At 38.2% G+C, this 24,953-nt stretch overlaps 1 protein-coding gene across 7 annotated transcripts in view; it reads right to left on the bottom strand.

Moving 5' to 3' along the window:
• The window catches only part of PIP5K1B (phosphatidylinositol-4-phosphate 5-kinase type 1 beta), a 281,846-nt gene that overhangs the window by 90,272 nt on the left and 166,621 nt on the right, over positions 1-24,953 (bottom strand). For all 7 annotated transcript variants that reach the window (XM_039836789.1, XM_039836768.1, XM_039836464.1 and 4 more), the window contains 2 exons: positions 20,787-20,939; positions 16,608-16,907 (listed from right to left, as the gene is read on the bottom strand). In XM_039836789.1, coding sequence (XP_039692723.1) covers positions 16,608-16,907; positions 20,787-20,939 — 453 coding nt within the window. The remainder of the gene's footprint in view (positions 1-16,607; positions 16,908-20,786; positions 20,940-24,953) is intronic.

Below are 24,953 nucleotides of genomic sequence, written 5' to 3'. Positions count from 1 at the left end.
ATGATACTTGAATGAGATGGCAGCAGGAGAGTTTAAGGGAGAAGTGAACAGATTTGAGAATATTTAGAGGTAGAGTCTAACTATCATCCCTCTATAGACAATTCCTAAAATATTAGTTTAGTCCGAATTCATGCCTAAGCTCCAGCCCTGTATACTTCCAATGGCCTTCTAGACATCTTTAAACTTCTGTACATTGACTTGCTACAAACCTAATCTCTCATTTTCCCCAAAGCAGTTTTCTCCGCACTTCTCTTTTCTTTGAAACCATTCTAATGTGGATTGCAGACACCATCACTCCTTTTCCTTTCGTTCAGCTGCTCAATCCTGCAGCTTCTATAATAAAAACGTCCCTCCTTGCTAATGTTTTGTTTTCAACTTCCTCTTTTTCCCTTTCTGCTCCCTTCCTGACACCTGTGTTTGACCAGGTCACGTCATGCCCGTGCTCGAAGCCTTCAGTACCTTCAATACCTGGTGCCACCACCTCATTCTGACACCGAAGGTCCTCACGACTAGGCTCCAGCCAATTTCTCTGTTATTTAATACCTGCCTAGAGACACCTCCACGCTAGTCAGATCGAAACCCCTTACACCCGTAAATGTGCACTGAAGATTAAGCCCTGATGCTTATGTTGTTTCTTCTGGAAGGTCTTACTATGTTTTAAAATCTTACTGGTTTTTCAAAGCCTATCTAAACTTTTACCTGCATGAAAATTATAATCTCAACAAAATATTGGGAATGCGATTTCCCTCTGAAAACCAATGCACATTATCAGTGTGCCTCACTGGAATAAAATTTGACTTCAGATTGTAACTATATTTTTCTCATGATACACACAAGATTGCTGTGCTCACCAAAGGCTGGTTTTACTTTGTGCTCCCTGCTGTGCACTCTGAACATAACAGAAATGTGTATTTGTTATAATGCTTTTCATGTGAACAAACAAGTAAATACCAAAATATTCAACAGTAAGAATGTACAGCATTACATCTGTGTCTTAAATTTGAGAACTTGATCTTGTGCTTCATTACAATGCTCATGAAAAATCTTCAGCACTGAAAGCATTTACTGTGAATATGTGCTGTATGTTGTCAGAAAAAATAAAGATAATAATCTACCAGTGTTTTCAAATCGACCTACACCAGAGGTATTTATACACACTGTGTCAAGGGCAAAATTCAAGCTTTTATTTACAGACACTCTTAATTTACTGTTTTGTAGACACACGACTAAATGGATGATAAAAGGCAAGCTTGTTTTCGATAAACAAGGCTGAATTTGGAGTCTGGTAAAAATATCACTTTTCTTTTTAGGAAGCCTTTGTGGATAGTGTGTGTCACAGGCTGGGTCAACTGCAAAGACCTTCAACCACTCCAACAGCTTAAAAGGTGCTTGGTGCTGGCCCTAAGGTGGAGGCTCTGTTCTGAAACACATCTCAGGGCCTCCTTAGTTTTCCTGTCCTCGCTTTCTCTGCTTTTCCAGTATATGTCAGGAGTGCAAAGTTAAGCTGGCATAAGACTGAGAAAGGATAATCATCAGATAAGTCTAAAAGAACTTCAAAAAACGGCCACATTTAAAATGATATCCAGCACCAAAAGATATTGAGAGTGGCAAGGATAATGCAACTTAAGTAATCTGTAAGTAATGCTTTATGCAAAATGGAGAAGGATGGTGATTCTAGGATGAAAAGCGATGCAAGTTTTCTATCAAAGGCAAGCAAGTTTTCTATCAAAGGCACACGATAATTTCCCACATCACAGGGGTTCTCATGGAAATTAATACATTTCCATGAGATAAAATATTAATATTCCATGAGATAAAATATTCAATAAAATATTAAGCACCTACTGTGTGCCAGGCACTCTCTTGTTTAGAAGTCCTTTGAACATTCTAGCTAATGTGTGATAAAATGAGGACATCACCATTTTAAAACCCCTAATGAATTAATGAATCTAGTCAGTGGTCATCAACAGCTGCTAAAATCACAGAAAGAAAGGCATTCTGACATTGTGTCTCCTGACAGGAGGAAACAACACCAGATAGGAAGTCAAGCCTCAGTTTGATGAAAACTCTACATCCAACAACCAATCTACAGGTCAAACAGGAGAGGAGTATGTCATGAGAAACCATGAGGGTGTAATCAGCAAAACCTGGACTATGGGATAAACAAAGCCATGTCTTCAGTAAATACTCTCACAATGAAAAAAGAAGTGATGGGGTGGGGCTGAACAAGTAGGCCCTATTTAAATCACAATCCAAAGTAAAAAAGTAATTTCTCAAACAATTAGAAGGTTGACCACTGACTACCTATTTGATGATTATTAAGAATGATTAATTTTGTAAAGGTATGATAATGGCATTACAGTTACTTTTCTAAAAAGGAGTCCGCAGTTAAAAACTGGAGTTCTTACTAAAATATATACAGGTAAAATGACGTGATGTCTGGGATGTGCTTCAAATTCTACGAGGACCAGGACAGTGGGATGAAACAAGATTGGCCATGAGTTGAAAATTACTGAAGCTGGGTATAGGTTACATGGGGTTTCCGTGTAATATCCTGTCCACTTTTGTATCTCTTTGTACTTTCCAAAAATAAAGTTTAATACACTCCTTTGAAATGAAATACACTTAAATAAAATGCATTTATATACCTGTTCAGTGTTAACTTACCACTATCTCTGCTGATGATAGGGTAGAGACAGTACAGATAAAAAATAAAAATTCATAATTTGGGATCTTAACTAAAGTGGTTAAAGCAGAAAAGCTGCTATGGTCTATACTCATTTCCCCTGACCATTCTTCGATAAAAGATCAAAACAATAACCAAGTTAACAAAACGTGGAGCTGACAGAAAGGTATATCAAGGGCCTTGAGTAATTTTTCCGACTGGCCTGTAGTATGGTCCCTGAATCAAGGGTGAATGATTGGCAAAAACCTTTGTGTTAATTCCACAATATAAGATGATTCAAAATAGTATCCTAGGGAATTTATGCAAATAGACATTCCTGGACACATCGGTTCAGGGAAAAATGAATCCAAGGATCTGCCATTCCTTCCAGGATAGGCCCCTTGGAGTTGAGCCCCAGAATTTCTTGCATGTGCAAGTCAAGTTAATGCTGAATGTAGCCTTTCTAACTTAATATCCTCAATAAAGCACAGAGTGTTCCTTGCCAATATAATAAGGAGAAAAAACAGGCTGTGACAAGCCATATAATTTTGGCTGGTAAAGTAGACTGAAATAAATATTCAATCTATAGCCTAGATATGGCAATAATGCGTTTTTCACTGTGTTAATAGGGTGATTTAGAATTCTGGGCTGTGCTAGATTGATCTGTACCAATGCTTTTTTTGCTCACTCAAAAAGCTGGAAGTAATAGAGGAATACCTTATAAGCATTCGAAGTAGCCATTGATCATGTCAAAAGATTATATATGAGTGTATGTATATACCTATCAACTTCTACATTGGATGAGTTTTAAATGTTTTTTCTTTATAGACACTTTTTTTCTACAAATAAAGATGTCTTAATAAATTATTTTGTAAACATATTTAAAAGTAATATTTTATATTAAAATTGCCAAGTTTTTCCAATTATATTATATATCTTCTAGTTGGCTTCACCATGGATGATTTATGGTTTAATGGCCAAGAGCCTAGAGGCTGGCCAGCTGCCCAGTGAGACTCAGAGGCCATGCTTGGTCCAAGTTTCCACATCCACTTCAATGTGAGGTGAATTCCTGAATCCTCATCACTGTCTACTGCAGTCTACCCCTCTGAAGAACTGCCTCTCTCGCTAAGTACTCTTACTCCCCTGCCCACTTTCATCAACAAAGAGAGAAGAATGGGAGAATCAGTCCATGACAAATAAGATTTAAATGGTATAAACTTAAAGTTTAAACTTGAAGCTTCTTAGAGGCAAGGACAATATCCTATTCAATTTTTGTATCTCCTGTGGACTTAGCACAGAGTTTTATGCACAGCAAGAATTCAAAACGATTTGCTGAATGATGTATTATTAATTCAGAAGGAAGGTGAGGCAGGATTTGTCAAACGAGATTCCTGTGGTGGTTTGAAGCCAGAGAAATCAAGCCAGTCCATCCTCTGAAATCACCGCGGCATTTCCACGGGGCAGAAAGAATCTTAGGTCTGGGAAAGTCACCACTGGTACCGAACAACTTACAATTTAAAAACAGCAAGTACCTACCTACAGTGTGCGTTTTAAGGAGTGACGGAAAACCTGGGTTGTGCAAAGTATCACTAGAAATGAATTCTTTGGGCGTCTTGAAGTATTATAATTTACTTTTTAAATAGTTATATATGTACATGGTCAAAATTAAAGAAAGTATAAAAGGGTGACTCAATGCCACAGCATGAGGGTGATGGTTTGAGGTGGAAAGTGGAGGGGCCCGTAGCAATATTCTTGTCTTTGTGCACTGTCAACATGTAATTGAGACTCTACATTTCCAATGGTGTTTACCTAAAAAAGATGGAGTAATAAAAGGGACAATTTACGCTAGCCCTGCAAGGGAGTACAACTTTTAATAAGGAGACTATCTTAATTGAGGTGACTGTTTACATCAGAAGAGACTGAAATATTATGAATTGGTAAATTTAAATTTGGGGAAGTAGGTTTTAGTGAGCAAGATTAGCCGTGGAAAATTAAGAAGCCCTATTTTCCCTGCATATCTGAGCATAGAGAAAGTAAACCTGCAACCTGGATTCACTGCTTTCTTTGTTCCATGAAAATTCGGTTGTTGACATTTTTTTCTGAAATTACTAATAATCTAGAAAAAAAGGCGGCTAGCTCTTTCAGAAGAGGACTATCGCAGGATGGCAACTCCCCACCTCCAAAGAACGTCCGTCATCACCTGAAGAATGATTACCAGGTAGTGGTGAAAATGCAACACATGTTGAGTTGGCATCTAGAAGAGCTCATCTTTGGAACAACTGGAGCTGGCTGAATCAGGCAGTTTACAAAGGAATTCTTCGTGTGCAGAAATGAAGGGAAGTTAATGAGATGCGGACTCCAGCCAGACTCAGATTCAGGCTGGATGAGGATATTTTAAATAAACATTAGGTTTTAACTTCCCTACATTCCTAATAGCTATGGACAGCTGACACATCCAGTGGACTATGTATCTTTTAAAAATGCTTTTTTGAAGTATGCATGTAGGAAAGTACACAGATGTATCTTTTCTAATGAAAAGTTAAAATTTAACATACGAATTCATTTAATAACATTATTTTTGGCCATTTCACTCTTAGGGGGAGGCAGAAATTCTCCCATGGAGATTTTCTACCTCCCCATATAGGGACAAAAGTGAGAAGAATGATACTTGCTGGGTCAAAATTCTAAACTTAGAAATGTCTTCGATGGGAGAACATTGGTGACATCAAAGATATTAACTTGTGGAGGAAGGGAGGCTTATAAAGAGTTGACTGATATAGACAGGGATGAAGAACCATATGCAAGAGCCAAAGCCTCTCAGAAGCCAGTGTATGACCTTTTTGGAAAGAACTGGAACTAGCGTGTGGCCAAAGTACCTTGCCTTTCACAGGCAGTCAAGCAGGCGCCATTCCTACAACATCGTGGGTACTCAGTAAATGTGCACTGGATGTTGAATGAATAAAATAAGCCCTATAAAAATCAAACCCATTTTTCTCCTTTAAAAGTATTCTCAGTTATCTAAGTTAAAGATAAGACTGTGTTTAACAGGTGCATAGCAAGCTGAGTAACATACTACAAGGCATATTTATGAATCATTTTCTAAACTTTGTAACATTTTCCTGGACCCCAAAAACTCTCAAATACCCCTTAACTCCCTGTAACTCAGTCCCTCACCAGATTTCAGAAATTTCTCCTAAGCTGTGGAGCCTCAACTCTATTTTGTAAGTTGCTAAGGTTTGCAATGCCTCTGTATCCTTTGGCTGGAGTATTTACAACCCTGCTCTATTTCACATGGTCATCTGTGCGACTGACTTAACACTAGCATCCACAACCGATCCACAGTGGTCAACCTCAAAAGCTTTCAAGATACATCTTGAAAGCCAGGGCTGCTGCTGTCATGCTCCCCTGTGGCCACTTTCCCTTCCTGCTATGCTCTTCTCTCTGGATTCCCAGGATTTCCAATAGGGAGGAGGATATGGCCTGTGGGGACATTTCCTTCCCTTTGCTCCCTTCCTCAAATACTTTGTGAATCCTCCAATTTGGGACCTACACTGACCTTACCTCTAGGCTTAGGGTCATGTCCAAAATCAAGGATAGGTAGGTTCTTGTCACACAAAAGCAGGGAACCCTAAAATACTAGATATAGCATCATTTCATTAGCCCAAAGACTTGGGCTAACATTAAATTGGATTATAATTCCCAAGTGATAAATTACTTAAAATGAAAGCTAGCTAGACACATTACCACCACTACCACCTGAGGAAATATGTGCGTTCTCTAATTTTTAGGTACTATTTCTTTTAGGAAAAAAAAGAAAAGTTTGCTTCTTAGGGTCGAGGAAGATGTTTTCAGTCTCTCATTTTTATTCTTTCTGTAGAAATTTTTGTAATACTCCATTTGGTTTGAAGTGAGGGTTAAAAAGTCAATTACTGGCTTGATAATCCTTCAATTTCTGTAGTTAATGAGAATTCTCAAAAGCTGTTCACACAGGATTCAATGGCACACACCTAGTCCCTGATCTCCCTTGCCACGAGATTTGAAAAACAAATCTTTAAAAACAACTCCACTATAACCATCACATTTCTCAAAAAGAATTTTACTTTCAAGTTAATAGGATTTCATGTGCACACAGGTTGGTAACAGTTCGCAAGTGTCAGTGTGCTTGATTATGCTTTTTGTCACACTTTTAAAATTAAGTGTTTGGATCACTAACTTTTCTTTGTGTTCCTCAGTTACTGGCATTATTTTCCTCTCTCACGCCTTACTGGAAGTAGTTGCAAGATTTCATTAACTCATTGCCCTGGCTAAACCAATTTCTCGACTTTGACAGAGTCCTTTCTTAACTCCTATAGCACCTTCTCCAATAGCTTATTATCAGAGCTAGAAAATCAGCCATCAGGCACTTCCAGCTCTTCCTGTCTCCATCCGTCTATGTCATTACTTAATGTTTTCATTTTAGCAGACTTTCCTCCATTACACCTACAAGCCTCTTAAGGAGAATGTACTGAAGAAAGAACCTGACTTTTGGAGTCAGAGAGACTTGGGTATAAATCCTGGATCCAGCACTGCAAGCTATGTGCACTTAGGGAAGCCTCCCAAGTTTCCACTTTATCTGTCAAAAGGGCACCATGCCGCTTGCTTCACAGAGCTGTTGTGAGGATTAATAAACGAATCTACCTATAACATCGAGCACTGTTTGGCTCAGAGCAAGTCCACAATAAAAGTTAACTGAACCAACCTATGGATGAACTGAGCCTTAGAAATGTGTTCTTACAGTCCACGAAATCACGTGTTAATTACTGCATCTTGAATATGTATTTTATGATTATGTATTATGTACGATGTGTTTTTGGTACCTACAGGCTATATTTAAGATGGAACTCTCCCTCTACCATAACTTGGGACAGTTGGTTTTTGAATATTGAGAATGACTCAATTCGGGTAGAAAGAAAGGCATGAACAACAACACAGAAGAGTATTTTGATTTTTGTAGCTATCCTAAAACTCATTTGTACTGACCATCATGTCCCTTCTGTTAGTGCCAAGAGAAGCTAATTTCCATCTTCCACCTGATTTGAGCTGAACTGCAGCAACTGGCAAAAGCCTGGGCAAACAACAGTCCCTTTCCAGGACTAATGAACAGTATTGTAGAGTCTTAAATGGGGACACCAGGTACCACCTAAATAACTGAGTAGGTTGAGAGGTCAACACAGTTGCAATTTACTGGTCATTAACAGACGCTGGCCGAATGAGCAATATGAATTTACTTCAGATGATTATCCACAAATTCGCAACGTTGATTCTATTTCATACCAAACTGTTGGTGAGGTATTACCAAAGCCTGCTCTTATTATATTTATTGATTAGGTAAGATTCACATTTTAAAAATGTTTGCTACTGTTATCTCTTAGGCTAACACTGAGACAACCGTTGAGGGATTCGAAGGGTAGGAAATGCAGTCCCACAGTTCCTGGGCTCCTAGAGAGCAGATTTTAGTAGGCAAACATTAAACATGTACCCAAGTAATTACAATATAATGTAGAAATACCAGTGACTATAAAGTGAGATGAAGTGCTGTGAGCCTTTAAATTCTCATAGAAATTCTTATTATTAGAAACCCATGGTAAAGTCCTATACCTTAGGCCTCTTATTAATCCCTAACAATTCCATTAAATCCAACGGATATATGATCAGCCATTAGACTTAACTGTAAGGTTTTCTGTTTCATTTTCACCACTCTTCCTATATCCCTAAGCTGCTTCTTTTACTGGATTTATCTTTTCCTTTGATAGAGTATATGCTCAGGTAATTATTTAACAAGAGACTTAAATACATCTTTATCAGAGTGGTTAAAATAAAAAATCATAGTGATAATAGCAAATACTGGTGAGGAGGAAAAGAAACTAGATCACTCATACATAGCTGGTGAGAATGTTAAGATGACACAGCCACTCTGAAAAAGAGTAAGACAGTTTCTTAGAAAACCAAGCCTGTGCTTACCACATGGCAGAAACTGCACTCAGCATTTATACCAGAGAAATGAAAATTTATGTTTATGCAAAAACTCGTATTCAAATGTTTATAGTAGCTTTATTTGTAACAGTCAAAAACTAGAGAAAACCCACATGTTCTTCAGTGGGTGAATGGTTAAACTGTGGTATATTCATACCATGAAATAGCACACAGCAATAAAAAGGGGCAAACTACTGATATACACAATAATCTGGATAAATCCCAAGGGTATTTTGCCGAATGAAAAAAGCTAATCTCAGAGGTTACATATTGTATGATTCCATTTATATGGCGTTCGTGAAATAACAAAATTATAGAGAGTAAAAAAAAAAGATTGGTAGTTGCAAAGGACTGGGAAGGGATCATGAGGGAGGGAGGTGGCTGTGCCTACATATAAGAGGGTAGCACGAGGGATTTTGGTGAAGGAACAGTTCTTACTTGACTATGGTGGTTACCTAAATCTACATATGCCTAAAATTGCATAAAAATGTACACACACGCCCATGCACACACACAAACGAGTGCAGGTAAAACTGGTGAAATCTGAAAAAGGTCAGTGGACTGTATCCATGTCACTTTCCTGGTTGCAATATCACTCTAAGGTCACATAAGATGCTGCCGCTGGGGAAATCAGCTGAAGGCACATGAGATCTCTTTGTATGTTTCCTCCAACTGCATGTGAATCTACAATTATTTCAAAATAAAATTTTTTATTAAAGAGGACTTCTAGGTGGAAAACTTTTAGAAGTCCCTGCGTACATGATGATGTCTTTATTTTCACTCTCACAAGGAAATCTGGCTTGGCTAGGCATAGACATCTATGTTCAAAACCATTTTCTCTCAGACTAGAGCATGGATGGTATTGTTCCACTGTTTCCCAGGAACTTTATGATTCTTTCCAGCTCAAACAATCTTTAATTCTATGACATGGTTTTATTTATTTATTTGTTTACCAACTTTAATTTTGCCTTATGTTTCTATTGCAATAGTATCAAAACAACTAATATTATAGATAGCAAAACTCATAATTTAAAACAATGGAGCAAATAAATAGATCATGGGATAATAGTGTTTGTAGAACATAATTTGAATGACGGTGAATTTATCTATACCTTTCTAATCTTTTAAGGTATGGTCCAGAGATGTGGAGTCGATGATATTCCTGTCCTAGTCTCATGCTTTAGCTGAAGTCTGAAAACAAAATCCAGTTTTTCCTTACTGATATAGGAAATAGCTTAAATGAAAGTGCTGTCATCAGTAAGAGAGATGTGCATCTCTTTTCTGTTAGGTCTGAAGCACTTTTTCCTCTTTAATGGTAACTGAAAAGGTAGCCAACATTAAAAAAGCAGGGTCGGGCCTGGTTACTACTTGGATGGGAGAGCACCTAGGAATACCAGGTGCTGTAGGCGTAAAAAATAAAAAATAAGGGATTGTAAGCTGACAAGATCCTTGCAATCTGTGAGGTCAACCAAGGGTTAGTTGCCTTGCCTAAAAAAAAGGGGGGGGGGAGGGGAAGAAACTATCTAAACTAAATGCAAAAATATATAATGTTAAATAATATTATAGCTGAGGGATAAGCAACTAGCCATAGAGCTAAATTTAGTATTATAAAAAATAATCCACGGTGCAATCCATACAAACATGCCCATATCTGAGAAGAATCTGATCTACAAATTTAGAGCTCGCCACACAAGATTAGAAAGATCCCAGTTTGCACATCGAAAAGTCTCAGTATTCTTAAAGCTGGTTTCATTAAATTCTGAGAACTTATTAATATTTATGGTGACAGATATTTGTGTAAAAAAAGAAAATTGGTTCCATACTATTTAAAAATTAATAACTTTTCTGCTCAACGAAAATGATAATAAATGTGAAATAAGTCATTTAGGTCATTAATGATCAAAACTGTGTCTGAGTCCCACTTGTAGGAATAAGAAATATTTGGATCACAAACACACATTCTCACTAATATTCTTTGTCGATGTTATTTCCCCAGAGTTATCAATAAATTTGGCAGGATGTAACAATTTATCAACTTAATTAAATGATAAGGGATGCTTCAGATTTTTATAGATATGTCAGAGAAGAAATTTAAATTAAATTAATATAGTAAATTAAAAATGAATACAAAATAGTTCCTAATTGTTTTTCCAAAAATTAATACACAAATTTCCAATTAAGAGAGTTTGAAATCACAATCCTCTAATAGGTATTGTCTACAAAACCAGGTACTACAGCTGCAGAGAGGTAAAGGAATGAGCTGTGGCCTTTTTGAGGCATTTACAGTCTAGCTGGAGAGACAGTACATACACCTAAGGGAGACAGGGGTTGGTTTTAAATGAAATAAAAATCTAATGACTACTTATAACATTGCTTCTATGGGTAAATAATTGCAACATAAATATACTTTTGTTACACAAATGACTTAATATAGGGACAAAGAGTACAGTTTTTCAAATAATCCCAAGTGATTCAAAACAGAGATCATATTTTAAAATTTTCAACACCATGTTTGGCAGGCATTGCAGTGAAACTGGATCCTTGCTCCCAAATGGGCAGAACTTAACCTATTTCCCATTTGCCCCAAGAATCTCGCTGGCAGTGCTTGCGGCTGCAGCGTTTACCCCGAGATAACTCGCGGGTTACAGTTCTAACCTTACCCCCAAAGTTTGCCATGAAATATCTCGCTTTTATTATTATTTTCACATTGCTCTAGTATATTGATAGTTTTTGGAAACAAAGGACATCATTCTATTTATAGCATTCTGTTTTTAGTAGTGGTATTTCCACATAAAAATGTAGTAATTCTCAATCACTGAAAATGTCAAATCCTAGAAAACATAGCGCTCCTACACGTGATGTTAACATCGTTCTTGAACAGTTGTTAACAGAAGATTGATTTGATGAATTCGATTTAAGTATATATATCTGTTACATTAGGATTAGAGACAAGTTCTGTTTAGAAATAACTCCAAGAACAGTTTTTATATTTTATTTGCACATCGAAAACCAATCAGATTTGCTTCATCCTCAAAGTGTTTATGGAAAATTAAATTAACACTGGCAGTAAGCTGCACTTTTTCTCTAAACGGGAAACGAGTTAAAAAACAGCTAGATACACAAAAGTCACCAAAGACGGATTTTCTTGGAGGTATCTTAAACCTCTCTCTCATCAGATAGTTTATTGTGTTTATTCCTTTGTTCAAATACAAATGTCAATTATCTTTTACTAAACACCAGGCAATGTAGATACAGAAAGAGATTAAGGTTTGAACCTCAGCCTCAAGGACCTACATGCGAATAAACAAAACAGTATGTTAAATCCCACAAAAGAAGTAAACCCAAGAGGATGGGGAACCACAACAGGGTAGTCCTGGGATGAGGAGGTGAGGACGAGGTGAAGAAGAGAGGAGGAGAATGGTCCAGGCATGAGACATACATGAAAAGGCCAAAACCTTTACAGAATGTGTCCTGTAGATCAGAATGGCTGGAGAATAGGGAGTAATCTGGGAGAGAAGAGAGAGAAAGCTGAAGAAGGAAGCTGAAGGAGCATGTGGAGAAGTGGCAGAGACCAGATCAGGAAGAATTTTAATGTTCCAAGTTAGGAAGTATGGGTTTCAGCCCAAAGGCAGAGGGGAACCTCAGCTAAGGAGCTGGTTGTTATCTGATCAGCAGCGTTGCAGATGTGCTGGAAGGAAATGACACTGAAACCTATAAAGAGGCTACCGCAAGATTCCAGGAGATGAATTATCAGAGTCTCAATCAAGTCAGTGGCTGTACATATGGAGAGGAGAGGGCAGATCCAAGAGTTATTTAGGAGGTGGACTGGATGGGACATAGTAACTTACTGAATGTGGAGAAAGAAGAAAGAGAAGAAGGAAGGAAAGGGTAGCTTCAGGGTACTGATCTGGCCAACTGGCTGTGTGATGATCCTGTTTCCTGGGCCAGGGAAGACCGGAAAAGGAGCAGGCTTGGAGGGAACATTACAGAGTACTTAGGAAGAGCAGTTGTCAAATAGGACATGACTCTCAGCTTGTTTGTCACATGGGATGGATTGAATAAATCTTATTTCTTGTTTCTTAAGGACAGCAAGTGACCTGTGATGTTTTGGCATTACCCTGAGCCAAGTTCATTTATGGGGGTAGATGGCTGTCACAGCAGGAAAAGGTGAGGCCAAGGGAGAGAAATGCTTTAAGAAAGGGAACCCAATTATTTGCATGTCCATTTTTCCCAGACACGGGCAACAGAAAACAGAAACATGGGGGTTGGGGAGAACTCTAAGAGCTGGATCCCTGTCTTTGGAAAGAGCCCTTTGTTTGAATCTTGTGGGCTCAGCAGGGTTGAAGTATAAAATAAGTTCAGTTTTCTAGAAGAGTTCTGAGTGGCTAATGTACTATGTGGAGGAGGTGGTCTGAGATGGGCTTATAGACAAAGGTCTGAGGCTGGAATGGGGAAGCTGGGGAAAGAAATGGGGTGGGGGGGATGCAATGTCTAGAAGCAGCAACTCTGATGAGGAATAAGGGACGTAGTCTGTGCGGAGCGGGAAGCAATGAACGCAGGTCAAGCTGGGTCTATGAGTCATACAGGTATCTTTTGGCCAGCAGTCATTCAAGGGAAGTGGAATCCTGGGGTCTGAGACATCAAGCAGAAATAAGACGAGATGGGAGACAGAAAGTAAGAGGTCAGCAAGAGGTTAGGAGTTTTATATTTATCTGGGAACAATAGAAAAGCTGAAGTCCAAAGGTCTGGGATTCTTGGATTTGCTACTTCTAAGCTCTTAAGAGGACCCTGGCACCACCAGAAAACCTTTTGACATTATTTGGCTCCTGACTGCATTTTTCTCCTACTTCACATACTCTCTCTCACTGTTATACCAAACAATTCTAGTTCTTGGAATGCATAAAGCTATTTCATGCCTAGTTTATATTGTTTTATCTTCCAGAAATATGCTCCTACTGCTTTGCCTACCTGGGGAACTCTTCTCACCCTTCAAAATCAAGCTGTGATGTCATCTACTCTGACACTCAAAATGCCTTAGAATAGTATCGTTGCACTTAATATGCTGTATGGCAATTGATTAAAAATGGAGATCATTAGCCTCATAGTAGCATACAGTAGGCTTGCAATACATGTCTGATAAGTGAGTGAAAGGATGTATCCTGATACAGATCTAGTTCACCTTTCTCTGGCTGGGCTGCCGACATGGTTAATACAGTCCTCTGACTGATTTGTTTCTAGAGCCTCAACATGACCACGCCACTTAGAGGAATGTTAACAGCAGAGATTCCTGACCTGGCATCAGCCCTGGGGTGACCTCACAGCCTCCCTGATCTGAACAGGGAGGCATCAAAGCTCAGTTCGGCAGAGGGAGGGAGATGTAAGGGCAAGAGGCACTCCTAGCGATGCCAATCACAGATTCTATGCAAGGAGCTGGACCTTCAGAAGATGACCTGAAGAAAGAGAGATGACTGCCGTATGGCTCAAGGATGGGGGAGTGTGTGTGTGTGTGTGTGTGTGTGTGTGTGTGTGCTGCGGCGTGCGTGTGCGTGCTGGCGTCTTGGCAGTAATGCGGCGCGTCGTGCAGGGGAACACTGAGCTCCAAGGGATTCCTGAACTGTTGTATGGATGGGCATTTTTCTGGGGAGACAGTTCACAGCTTTCATCAGTTTTGCAAAGAAGTCCATGACTATTAAATATTAGGCTCTATCATTTCAGCAACATGCCTTCCTTGAGGCAGCTCTGCTCAGATAACCAGTTGCTGACTTCACATCACAAAGGTCTTGGTCATAGTTGAGGCAGATCATAGAAGGGGCTCAGCTTCCCCCACAGTGCAGCACTTACACGCTCTCATATCACCCAAGAAAAGCCCCTCTGAAGATCAATGCAGCATACAATTTAAGAAGTTCTGTGGTCTGTGTCTCACACAAGATGCAACGAGTGAGAAGAATTAGCCTTAGGATACCTCTACAATGACCTTTATCTTCCTTAGAACAACAAATATTCCAAAATATAAAAAGGCAAATCTCCAGGGTCTCAACTCCTGATTTAAAGTCGTGTTTGACTTTGTTCTATCAGTATTGGGCCCAGGAAATAGGAATAAACAGACAAATCCTGAGCCACGGATCTTTTACATTTGACCTTTTCTTTTTCTGGCATAGAAGCCTGTGGTTTTAGAAGACAGCAGAAAAAAGGCTTTTCATATTAAAGAGGCAAGAAGAGTGTGCACATACACACGTACGCGCACACACACACACACACACAGCAAATCTAAAACTGGAGAGGCTTGTACAAAACTCTGGGGAATTGAGTCACTTTTCACCCACATCCTCTAAGGGCAGAAAAAGCACAGGAAAAGGTTTATGCTAAAATTTGTTTTTTCTTTTTTAAAGAAAGCCATAAATCACTCATATGCACTCAGATATCTGAATAGCTCAGCTGGACATTCTGTTTGCTCGGTTCCCACTGTTCTTCCCCTGACATCTAAAAAAATAATTTAAAAAAATCCTTCCAGTGAATATTTACATTTCAACTGTTAAGAGCACATGCTTTGTACCCAAACAGGTATGGGCTCTGCCACTGACTTGTTAAGTAATGCCAGACAGGTTTCTTAATCTCTTTAAGAAGCTAATTATTCATCAATTAAAATGGGAGCATGAATAGTACTGACTTCAAATGGTTGCTGAGAAATTCAATGAAACAATGTGTTAAAAATCTTAAGAGTAGCCTGGCACATTCTAAACATTCAAAATTATAGCTAAAGAATAGGAGCCGTGAAGCAACATCTCTATCAATGAAACAAACAATTCCAAGAACACATCTTTGTACGTTACCATACGTGTTAGAACACACAGAAAGATAAAAACCCGGAACTAGTAGGGCTGTGTTTCTCAGTGAGGATTCCCCATCTTACACATTACATGGGTGCTTAGACTGACTGCCTTCCTCACCTTCAGGTGAGCTCGAGTCTGTCAGAGAAGGGTCCTTCCCTCCTCTACAACAATGTGGTCATCTGCTGAGGTCCACAGAGGGCCCAGAAAGCCACAGCCTGGGAGACACGCCCTTTTTTTCCCAGTGACCAAGCACTGAGAGTCCTATTTTGCTCCTCCAGAAAGCACTGGTCCGGCCTGGACCCAACCCTGCACCAGCACGCCTTCTGCCCACCTTTCCCAAGTTCTTCTAAGTTTGTCTGGGCCAGGAAATGACATTCCTGAGAATTTGTTAATGAAATGATCATCATCCTTCAGAGCCCATCAGAGTCACATTTTCATCTTTTTATCCAAAAGGACTTTTACCTACTTTGTAAATTCACCATATCAGCAAAATCTTCCCAGGGCTTTACTCACTTTCCGCCTCCCTCCCTTCCCCCACCTCGACCCCCCACATTGCAGTGTGGGTACTTCGGATTATGAATTTCTCCTAACCTTTGAAATTCACTCTGGCTAGGTTTGTGTGGAATGGCATTTGCTCTGTCAAGCCTCATTCCTGATCCCCTCTTATTCCGATTGCATGAGACACTTTGAGCAAATGGGCTCCCACACGGTTCTGCAGCCACACTGCACTTTCAGGAATCCACTTACCAACACCACAAAGAACATTTTCTCTGAACTTCTCTCTCCAGTTAGAATCTTGCTTCTTCCAAGACTTCTGTATGGCCTAATCATTGCATTAAACCCAAATTTCTTTTCCTTCTACCTTCCCACAGGGGAGGATGAAATGCAAAACAATTCTGGTTTCATTTTATCAAAGAAAGCCGACAAACCCTCTAGAAAATCCCCGCATCGTCCACCGAGCCCTTCTACAGCAGGGAAGCATGGATCAGCACTAGGAATGGGAACAATGGAATTCCATGTGTCTCCTAGGGACATTTCTTACAAAGGTACATTACCACAAAAGTCTCTTCAAAAGAAATCACAGAACGACATTTCCTTACCCGGCAGTCTCTCTGAAGCGTTTTCATGAGCGCATTGTATGTTTCTGTATCAAAATACAACCCTTCATGCATGTCTTGCAGGAAATCTAAGTCCTTAAATGTGGGATTGGATTTCTCTCTCTCTTTTCGGGATGCTCTTCTCTTATAGGTCGAGCCTTTCAAGTCATATGTAAAGTGCATTTTCATGAAGCGTGGTAAGACGTTGTTCATTACCACAATTCTGATGTTAATGCCCCCTGATTGCATGCAATACAGTCCATAAAATTTTGGCAAAAGAGTCCTTGGATTCTGGTTTAAATTCTAAAAAGAGAAAAAGGGGAAAAACAGTTAAAATCTCAACTTTTACAAAATAAGCTGTGTTTAAATCTAATATAATAATTAAAAATGGAATGTGATTATCTTTATTAATGGTCATTGCTAAAATTTTGCTGTTTCTAATCTAGTTCTTAAACTGGCTTGTTGGAACAGCAACTTTATCTTTTGAAACTCAGGACATTAAAAATGGCTGAATTAAAAATGGACAGAAGGTCCTACATTAGCTCCGAGTAAAAATGGGCAAAGAATTAATTAGTGTTATATGTGACTATTCTCTAAGGTAGCTAAAGGGAAAATTAATTGCTGGATGTAAGAGATGAACATTTTAAATTTTAATAGCTCTTGAAAAACTGCCTTCCAAACTGGCCAGATCGATTTACAAGCATGCTTTCTTAAGATGGCATATTTATTATCACTCTTACCAGTGCTGAGTATCAAACTTTAAAATCTTTGTAAAAATGATTAGTGAAAAATGGAAACTTGTTTTTAATAATTTGAATATTACTGATCATTAGAAAAATTTAATATTTTTGATGTATTTTAGCCACCTCAAAGATAATTCTGTGTTAATCCTATTGCTTACTTTTCTATAGGTCTTTGTCCTTGTTAGAGTTCTTGATATATTCTGGTTATCATTTTCCTATTCTATATAAAGCAAATATTTTCTCTCAGTATATTGTCTTTTTCATTATAAAAACAAAGAACACATGCCTATTTTTGTCTACGTAAAAAAGAAAGTAAATTGTTAAAGGACATATATATATAATACAGAGTCTCTCTACCATCCCCGGTCCTTCCCTCAATTCCCAGCTTTTGAAGAAACTAGTGTTCCCACTGTCATTGTGTCATTCTAGGTATATTCTATGTGCTTATCTTAATTTTGTGCCAGGTATTTTTTTCATTGTATAGATGTTTTCACTTTTGATGTAGTCACATTGAGCTTTCAGGGAAGCTTTTGTTTAATTAACAAAAAGCTTTTTACATCCCAAAGTTACAAATTTCTTCTATTTTCTTCCAGGTCTTTAACTGTTTTGGTCATTACATTTGGTCTTTACACCATATGGAATTATTTTTTGTGTGTGAAAGTTCTGAAATAGGGAATTTAATTTTTTTCTCAAATGGGTAGCCATTTATTGAATAGTCTGCTTTTTCCAATTAAGTTTAAGTTCCTCCTAAATCATAAAACAAATCGTGAAACCACATGGGTCTATTTCTGGACACGTTATTTGAACCCCTTTATCTATCTATCTAGAACTGTACTAATACAGTTCTACTGTATTTTTAACATTAGTATAGTTTTATAGATTTTTGGTATATGTTAAGAGAGGCCAACCATTTCTTTGTCAAAAATGTTTTGTCCATTTTTAAAACTTTCCCCTTCAACATTTTAATTTTTTTCGCTGTTTAACTTTTTAAATGCTTTAAAAATAAGTTGTTTCAATTTTCAGATGAATCGACTTTGTCAAGTTCTGAGAAAATTGGAATTAGAGTGGATTTATAAGTTGATTTGGGGATAACTGAAATTTTTACAATATTGAGTTCAGGGATGATGCATATCTCTATTATTTCATATCTTTATGTCCTTTAATAATATTTTGTAGTTTCCTTCATATTAGTCTCACATTTCTTTTTGTAGACTCACGTATTTTACAGTTCTTATTATGAAAAATCTTTTTGGATTATTGTTCATATATTATACTCACTTGCTTTCCTAATCAGAATTACAGTATGTCTTCATTAATTTATCTTTATTATTCTAATAATGTTCATTACAAATTATTTTCATCTTGAATGGCATCTTTTTTCCCCTTATATTCTCCAACTCTAATGATCTATATAATAGAATACAATGGATTTTGTAGACTTATCTTCTGTTTTGCAAATCTGCTGGACTCTTATCACCTCTAGAAACTACTAGTTTATTTTCTTATCACTTGCAGAGAACAGTGTTTACACTTTTCTTCTATTTTTCTCTGTACCCCAGATTTACTGGTAGGAATTCAAGCAAATATATCAGAAAGGACCATTGTGAAGGGCATCCTTGTCTTTTTCTATTATTTCCAATGAAATGGCTCTTGTTCTTCTCTGAGATATGTGAACTCCTGGAGACTGATAAAGATATAATATGTGTATATTCATTTGTTTACTTATTATGTTAAAAAATTGTCCCATTTTTTAGACTTTTAGTTAAGAGAAAATGTTGAATTTTGAGTGCCTTAGTTTCTCTTCAATATCTATTTGAATAACCACATGATATACCTATTTTTTTCTTGTTAATGGGATGGATTATACTGTTTGTTATACTACCTTACATGACTGGGATAAAACCATCTATTCAGCTAAATTTTACATTTTTATTTAATTTTAATTAATTTAAATTTAAGAGCTTCATTTGAGACTAGTCTAAGCTTAGAACTATAGAAGTTTAAGATTTACTCACTTAGCAGGTTAGCAGAGTACAATGTCAGTTTGATCCCAATTTTAGATTATTTTAAAATGTGTGCACTAACAGAATATATCTGAAAGGATATATACCAAATTATACCAAATATTAGTAATATGTATCTCTGGGAAAGGAATTGAAATTGGTTGCATTCTTCTTCCTTTTCTGTAATTTCTGTATTCTCTAACATAGACAATTTGTTTTTAAAAAAAAAAAAAAAAAAGCCCAACTTCTTGGTCAGAATCAAAACCTTTAAAAAAATCTGTGCAGTCTGTCCACTAAGATTTTTATTTAGGGGTCTGATTCCTATATTTATATGTGAGAGTAACTTTAATGTCATCTCCAGCAGATTTTGGAATTTAATAATTTTTTACATGTAAATGAGCTGTGTGGCATCTCATCAATTTTGTTTTGAAACAGAGATGACAGTTATCTCCTTTCAAGCAAGTGAATAGCTGAACTGGGGCTTTTGAAATCTAAACTACTTCCTGCCGTCATTCCAATCACAGATAATTAATAGCTGTTATGAGAGTACAAAGAAATGAGAGTTATAAAAATGACAAGATTACTTAGAAGTGTTTATTTTTTGAAAAAATTGGACTAAATGTCTAGTAAATCTGCTTGGAATAGCTTATTATTACTTTGTCTGTAAAAAAAATGTTAAATGAGAGGTGATTTTTGCCTTATCGCATTCAACCTATGAAGTCCTAAATTCTGAAGTGTAGTGGCTAACAATAGCTACTACTGAATACGTGCTGGTATGTAGTGCAGGGGTTAAAGATACAAACAGCCTTTGGGAACCCTCCTGCTTGTATCCAAGTCCCAGCTCTTCAGTTCACTAGCTGAATAACTCCAGTAACTTCCTCCATTTATCTGTTTCAATTACCTCATCTACAAAATGGCAATGATTGAAGTATCTGAGGTTGCTATGAGGATGAAATGAGTTAATGCATGCAAAGCAATTACAGCTGTGTAAAACACATAGTTTAACAGTCAATGAATGTTAACCATTCATATTACTGCTATGTACTGGGTGCAAAGGGCTTTGCAATGCATTGCTTCTTTTATCTTCCATCTGTATCCTTTCTTTATCACAACCACCACATGAGACAGGTATTTCCCAGATTTTAAAGACTGAGGGGACTAAGGCTCAGAGGTTACCTTGCTTACTCATGGTCACACAGTTGATGGCTAAACTGGGATTTGAACCCAGGACTGAGTGAGTCAACAGCTATGCTCTACTAATCAGTTCTACTTTACTTTTTAAAATCTATTCAATGAATGAAATAGTGAAGTCTAAATGCAAAATAAAGTTCATCAAAGAAACATGCCAAAGAGTCACTGAAAAAACAAACAGAAAAAAACTGTTGAGGAAAGCAATTAAATCTCAAGTAGAAGCTTAATTATGTACAGTTACTTACCATGTAATAGCCTGGCAGTAGCTTCTGAAGGAACTCTGCTTCTTTGTGCTGAACTGTTTTGATGATAAATTCATCATCACTGGTCACAAAAAACAAGGATCCACTGGCTCCTGGGTTGGACAGCTCTATTAGAGGTTCACTGCAGATGGAATACTACAAGAGTAAATAAATAAACATTTAAAAATATATTTAATGTACACAGTGCTTCCAAACATTATGTATCTTAGCCATTTTGAAACAAGCAGCGCTCTCCTTGAGCTTAAAAAAAAAGAAAAAACGCTCTAGGTACACTAAGAAGGCTCTTGGTGAGATTTCTAAAACTTTAAGTGATCCATTCATCTTAATAATTCTATGATGGGAAACAGACATGCCCTTCTCACTCTCACTGTTATATGATAGAATCATAAATCATTATATCTATTCAATGAGATAACTCAAACTGTAGTGTTGACTAAGGTGCTGTTTCCAGCAAGTGCCCATAAGATAACAATCGAAGGTATAATCCACATTGTATATTTGTCACTTAAACACCAACGGCTATTCTCTTCTCACTATTCACCGATGGGAGGTCATCTAGTCATAGAGTTACTTTCACTCACGGTTTCAATAAGGAGATGACTCTAATATCTGTATCTCCAGCCCAGATCTTTCCCTAGAGCTCCAGACCTGTACACCTACCTTTTCAATAGATATTCCCATTTAGAAATACCACAAACATTTCACATGCTACAAGTTCAAAATCCAATTCTTCTCAGGGCTGTGGTTAGCCCATACAGTGCCTTAGTGGCAATTAGAAAGAAGTGCCTCTTTTTCCTGGCAGATACAGTGCTGGGCAAGATACAAGGTTTGTGAGGAGAAGGGCTGGATTCTGGTCTCCATTCCTTCAGTGTGGCCAGGTATTCTTGGGCCGTGTACACCCTACACAACCATGCATGGTGACTCTAGATCATCTCTGCTCCCACCTCCAAATGAACCTCTATCTTTTTCCTCTTTTCCCTATCTTAGAAAATGGAAACATTATTCACTTTGTTCCCCAAACCAGAAACTTGGGCCTTATCCTTAATGACTCACATTTCTTCACCTCCTACAACCAGACTATTGATTATGTCTATCCCCTTCATGCCATCTCTTTTGCCAACAGCCTAAGTTCAATGGTTTCATCATTTCATGTCCTGATTACTACATAAGCCCCACCTCATCTCAACTATCCACTTTCCACCCCTCCAGTACATTATCCATCAAGATCTTTCTAAAATTCAAATCTGATTGTGTCCTTCCATGCTTTCACATCTCTCAGTGGTTTCCACAGTCTAGAGAGAAGATAATATTCCACTTTCATAACAGAGCTTTCAAGGCCATGACTGGCCCAGCCCTGACCTCTAGCCTCTCTCTTATCACTTTCCTCCTTATATTTCAACTCTAGTCATAAAAAGTTACTTTTTTTTTTTTTCTCAAATGTGCTACACACTCTTGACTACTGGGCTTTTGCATTTTCTTCTGCCAGAAATAATCTCTATACTACCTTCATCTGGTTGACTACTATTCATTCATAAACTCACTCGACATTTAAAATATCTATTGAGCATGTGTAATATCTCAGGCACTCATGAAGTATAGATCCTAGTAGAAGGAAACAGTAAACAAGGAAATAAATTATACAGCAGAATGTGATGCTATTGAAAAAAATGAAGCATGAAAAGGGGGGGGGCATCTGCAAGGGATGAAGCCAGAAGGGTCGAGTTGTCGAGACCACACAAGAGTGCCAAAGGCTAGTGTAAGGACAATGGCTCTTCCTCTGGGGGAGCTGAAAGCCATTGGAGGGTCTGGAGCAGAGCACCACTCAGTCTGCTTTGCTGAGAATCCACTGTGGGTGGACAAAAGGCAGATGCAGGGAGCACAGTGAGGAGGCTGTTCCAGTGACTTGGGCTTTTAGTGTCTGCTAGACAGCTCTTGTTCCAGAAAACTCTTCTGGTTCCGCCAGTCTAGATTAACTGCTTCCTGGCACTGGATGTTCTGATCACAAGTAACTACAAAACACCTTAAATGCCTGTTTACTTATTCCAAGCTCCCATTAGACTATAGAACTCTATAGTGTTGAAGCTATGAATATCTTATACTGTGATACAGTTCGGGACTTGTGCCTTGCACACAGTAGGCATTAGATAATTTTTGTCAAATAAATGACTGAACTCCACCAACAACTGAAGGGCTGTAAATCTGACCAAAAGTGCCAAAAACTAGCAGAGATGGCAATTTTTGGTTATCGAGCTCAGTGTTTCTTAACTAATAATTCACATTATTGACCAGAGAAATGCTGAGGGCAGAGAAGAAAGTAAGGAGGCCAATGTGTGTGATCACAGACTAGCCCTGGCGAGTAGCAAAAGCAGGGATTTAAAGAACCATATCCTGAGGAGGAAGGCCTCTGAGAACAGCAGGGCTGAACATCTCTCGAAGCTTTTTATTTGGTCTTGTGAATATCTAAGTCCACATCATAGAAAAGTCTGAGAGGAGGAGTGAGAGGGGAGGAGGGAGGGAAAAGGGAGAGAGAAACTGGGAGAAAAATAATTAAAAGGCAGTTTTCTAGACGTCACCTTTTAAATTGTCTTGCTTTAGCAGCACCGTGGATAACGAAAAGAAAATTCTCCAAGAAAAGAAAGAAGCGAGTGTTTTCTGCCTTCCTAAAAGTCACAGGCGACTTCCATTTCTACCTCCTCCTCCTTTCTCCAGCCTTGTTTCTTGACGCTCTCTTGCTACACAGCCCTAGAGCCTCTGCCTTTATGCAGAGTTGAGAATAAGGTAGGAAAACAAAGGATGCCATAAAAGCCCAGGGGAAGCAGAGGGCATTTTCCCAGCCATGAATGCAATGTCCATGTGGCAGGGTAACCAGTGGGAAGGGCATGGGACTCAGAATCAACTGATGTTTGTAAAATCATGGCTCTGCCAGTAGCTACTTATGTAACCTTGAGGAGGTAACATAACATATTGGAGCCTGAGGAATCTCATCTCTAAAAGATAATAAAACCTATGTGAAAGCAGCTGAAAGTTTTTAAAGGGGATGCTTTTTGAAACCTCTGGCAAAGACCACTTAGCTATTGCTGGTCATATGCAGGGGAGACAGGCACACAACCTGCAATGCACATAATCCACAGGCAGCTAAGAAAGAGCTGGCAGTGCCTTAGGATGTATTGAGGGTTTCGGCCTGACTCCCGCAACCAGAGGGCTACTGAAAGATACACTGAGTTATTATTCTTAGAGAAGAAAAAAGGTGAGTCTTTTGAATAATTATGAATTTGAGATCTTGGAAAATAAAGGTGTGGACCCCAAGCTCTCAAAGAGTGAAGGTACATCCCAGACTCTAGAAATTCTGATTCTTTATTCCGTGGGGTTTGACTTCTCAGCTCAGAATCTTTTTATGGATAGGAGTAAATGTTGTGAAAGTACAAACAACAAAGAATGTGGAAATTAGAGGCTGCAAATACAGAAATTAGGGGGTGATTCAGGAAGCGCTTCTAGAGAAAACGATTCAGACCTGAACATCTGCTCCCAATTAAAGTCTCAAATTCTTCTATGAGCAGAGACATAATATGGAGACTACTTCATTGGTACTTAATTGTCAAATACTCCTTTGTTATGTAATTTATAAATGAATATGAAGGGGAAAAGAAATTGTTTTGACTCATTTTAACAACCTTTGGGGGATACTTACTAGCATAACATTAGTGTGCAATAAATTGGCATCGTGATACTGAACAGGAATATTACACTGTCATCTATAATTCTATGGTTTCTCACCCTACAACTCAGTCACCATGATCTAAGCAATCTTCACTGAAATGTTGCTTTTTAAGAGCAAATAAGAGGCAAGATAAGAACATTTTAATTAGCCATGATCGACAAGACCCCATGTGCACTCCTGGGTTTTATGTGCCTTCCAGGCACTTTCATCTGTGCCAGCTGTTCAAATGTATTAATTCTCTGGCTTTTATTTCCTGCAGGGCCTCCCTACTATACCCACTGGAAAGAACGCAAAGTACAACCCAGCTGGGCCCTGCCAAGGCAAATTAACAATGTAAACTTGCACAGTGTGCTAGAGGTCATTTTTCCTGCCATTTCTTCCCCTTGTCAGTGTTAAATATTCACCCTGCTCTCTTTCTTATTGATGTTGGT

Source organism: Pteropus medius, unplaced genomic scaffold (assembly GCF_902729225.1).
Source record: "Pteropus medius unplaced genomic scaffold, Ma_sr-lr_union100, whole genome shotgun sequence".
In the NCBI taxonomy this organism is placed as follows: Eukaryota; Metazoa; Chordata; class Mammalia; order Chiroptera; family Pteropodidae; genus Pteropus; species Pteropus medius.
Note: the sequence above shows the minus strand (reverse complement) of the source record. Positions and strands in the feature narration are given on the sequence as shown.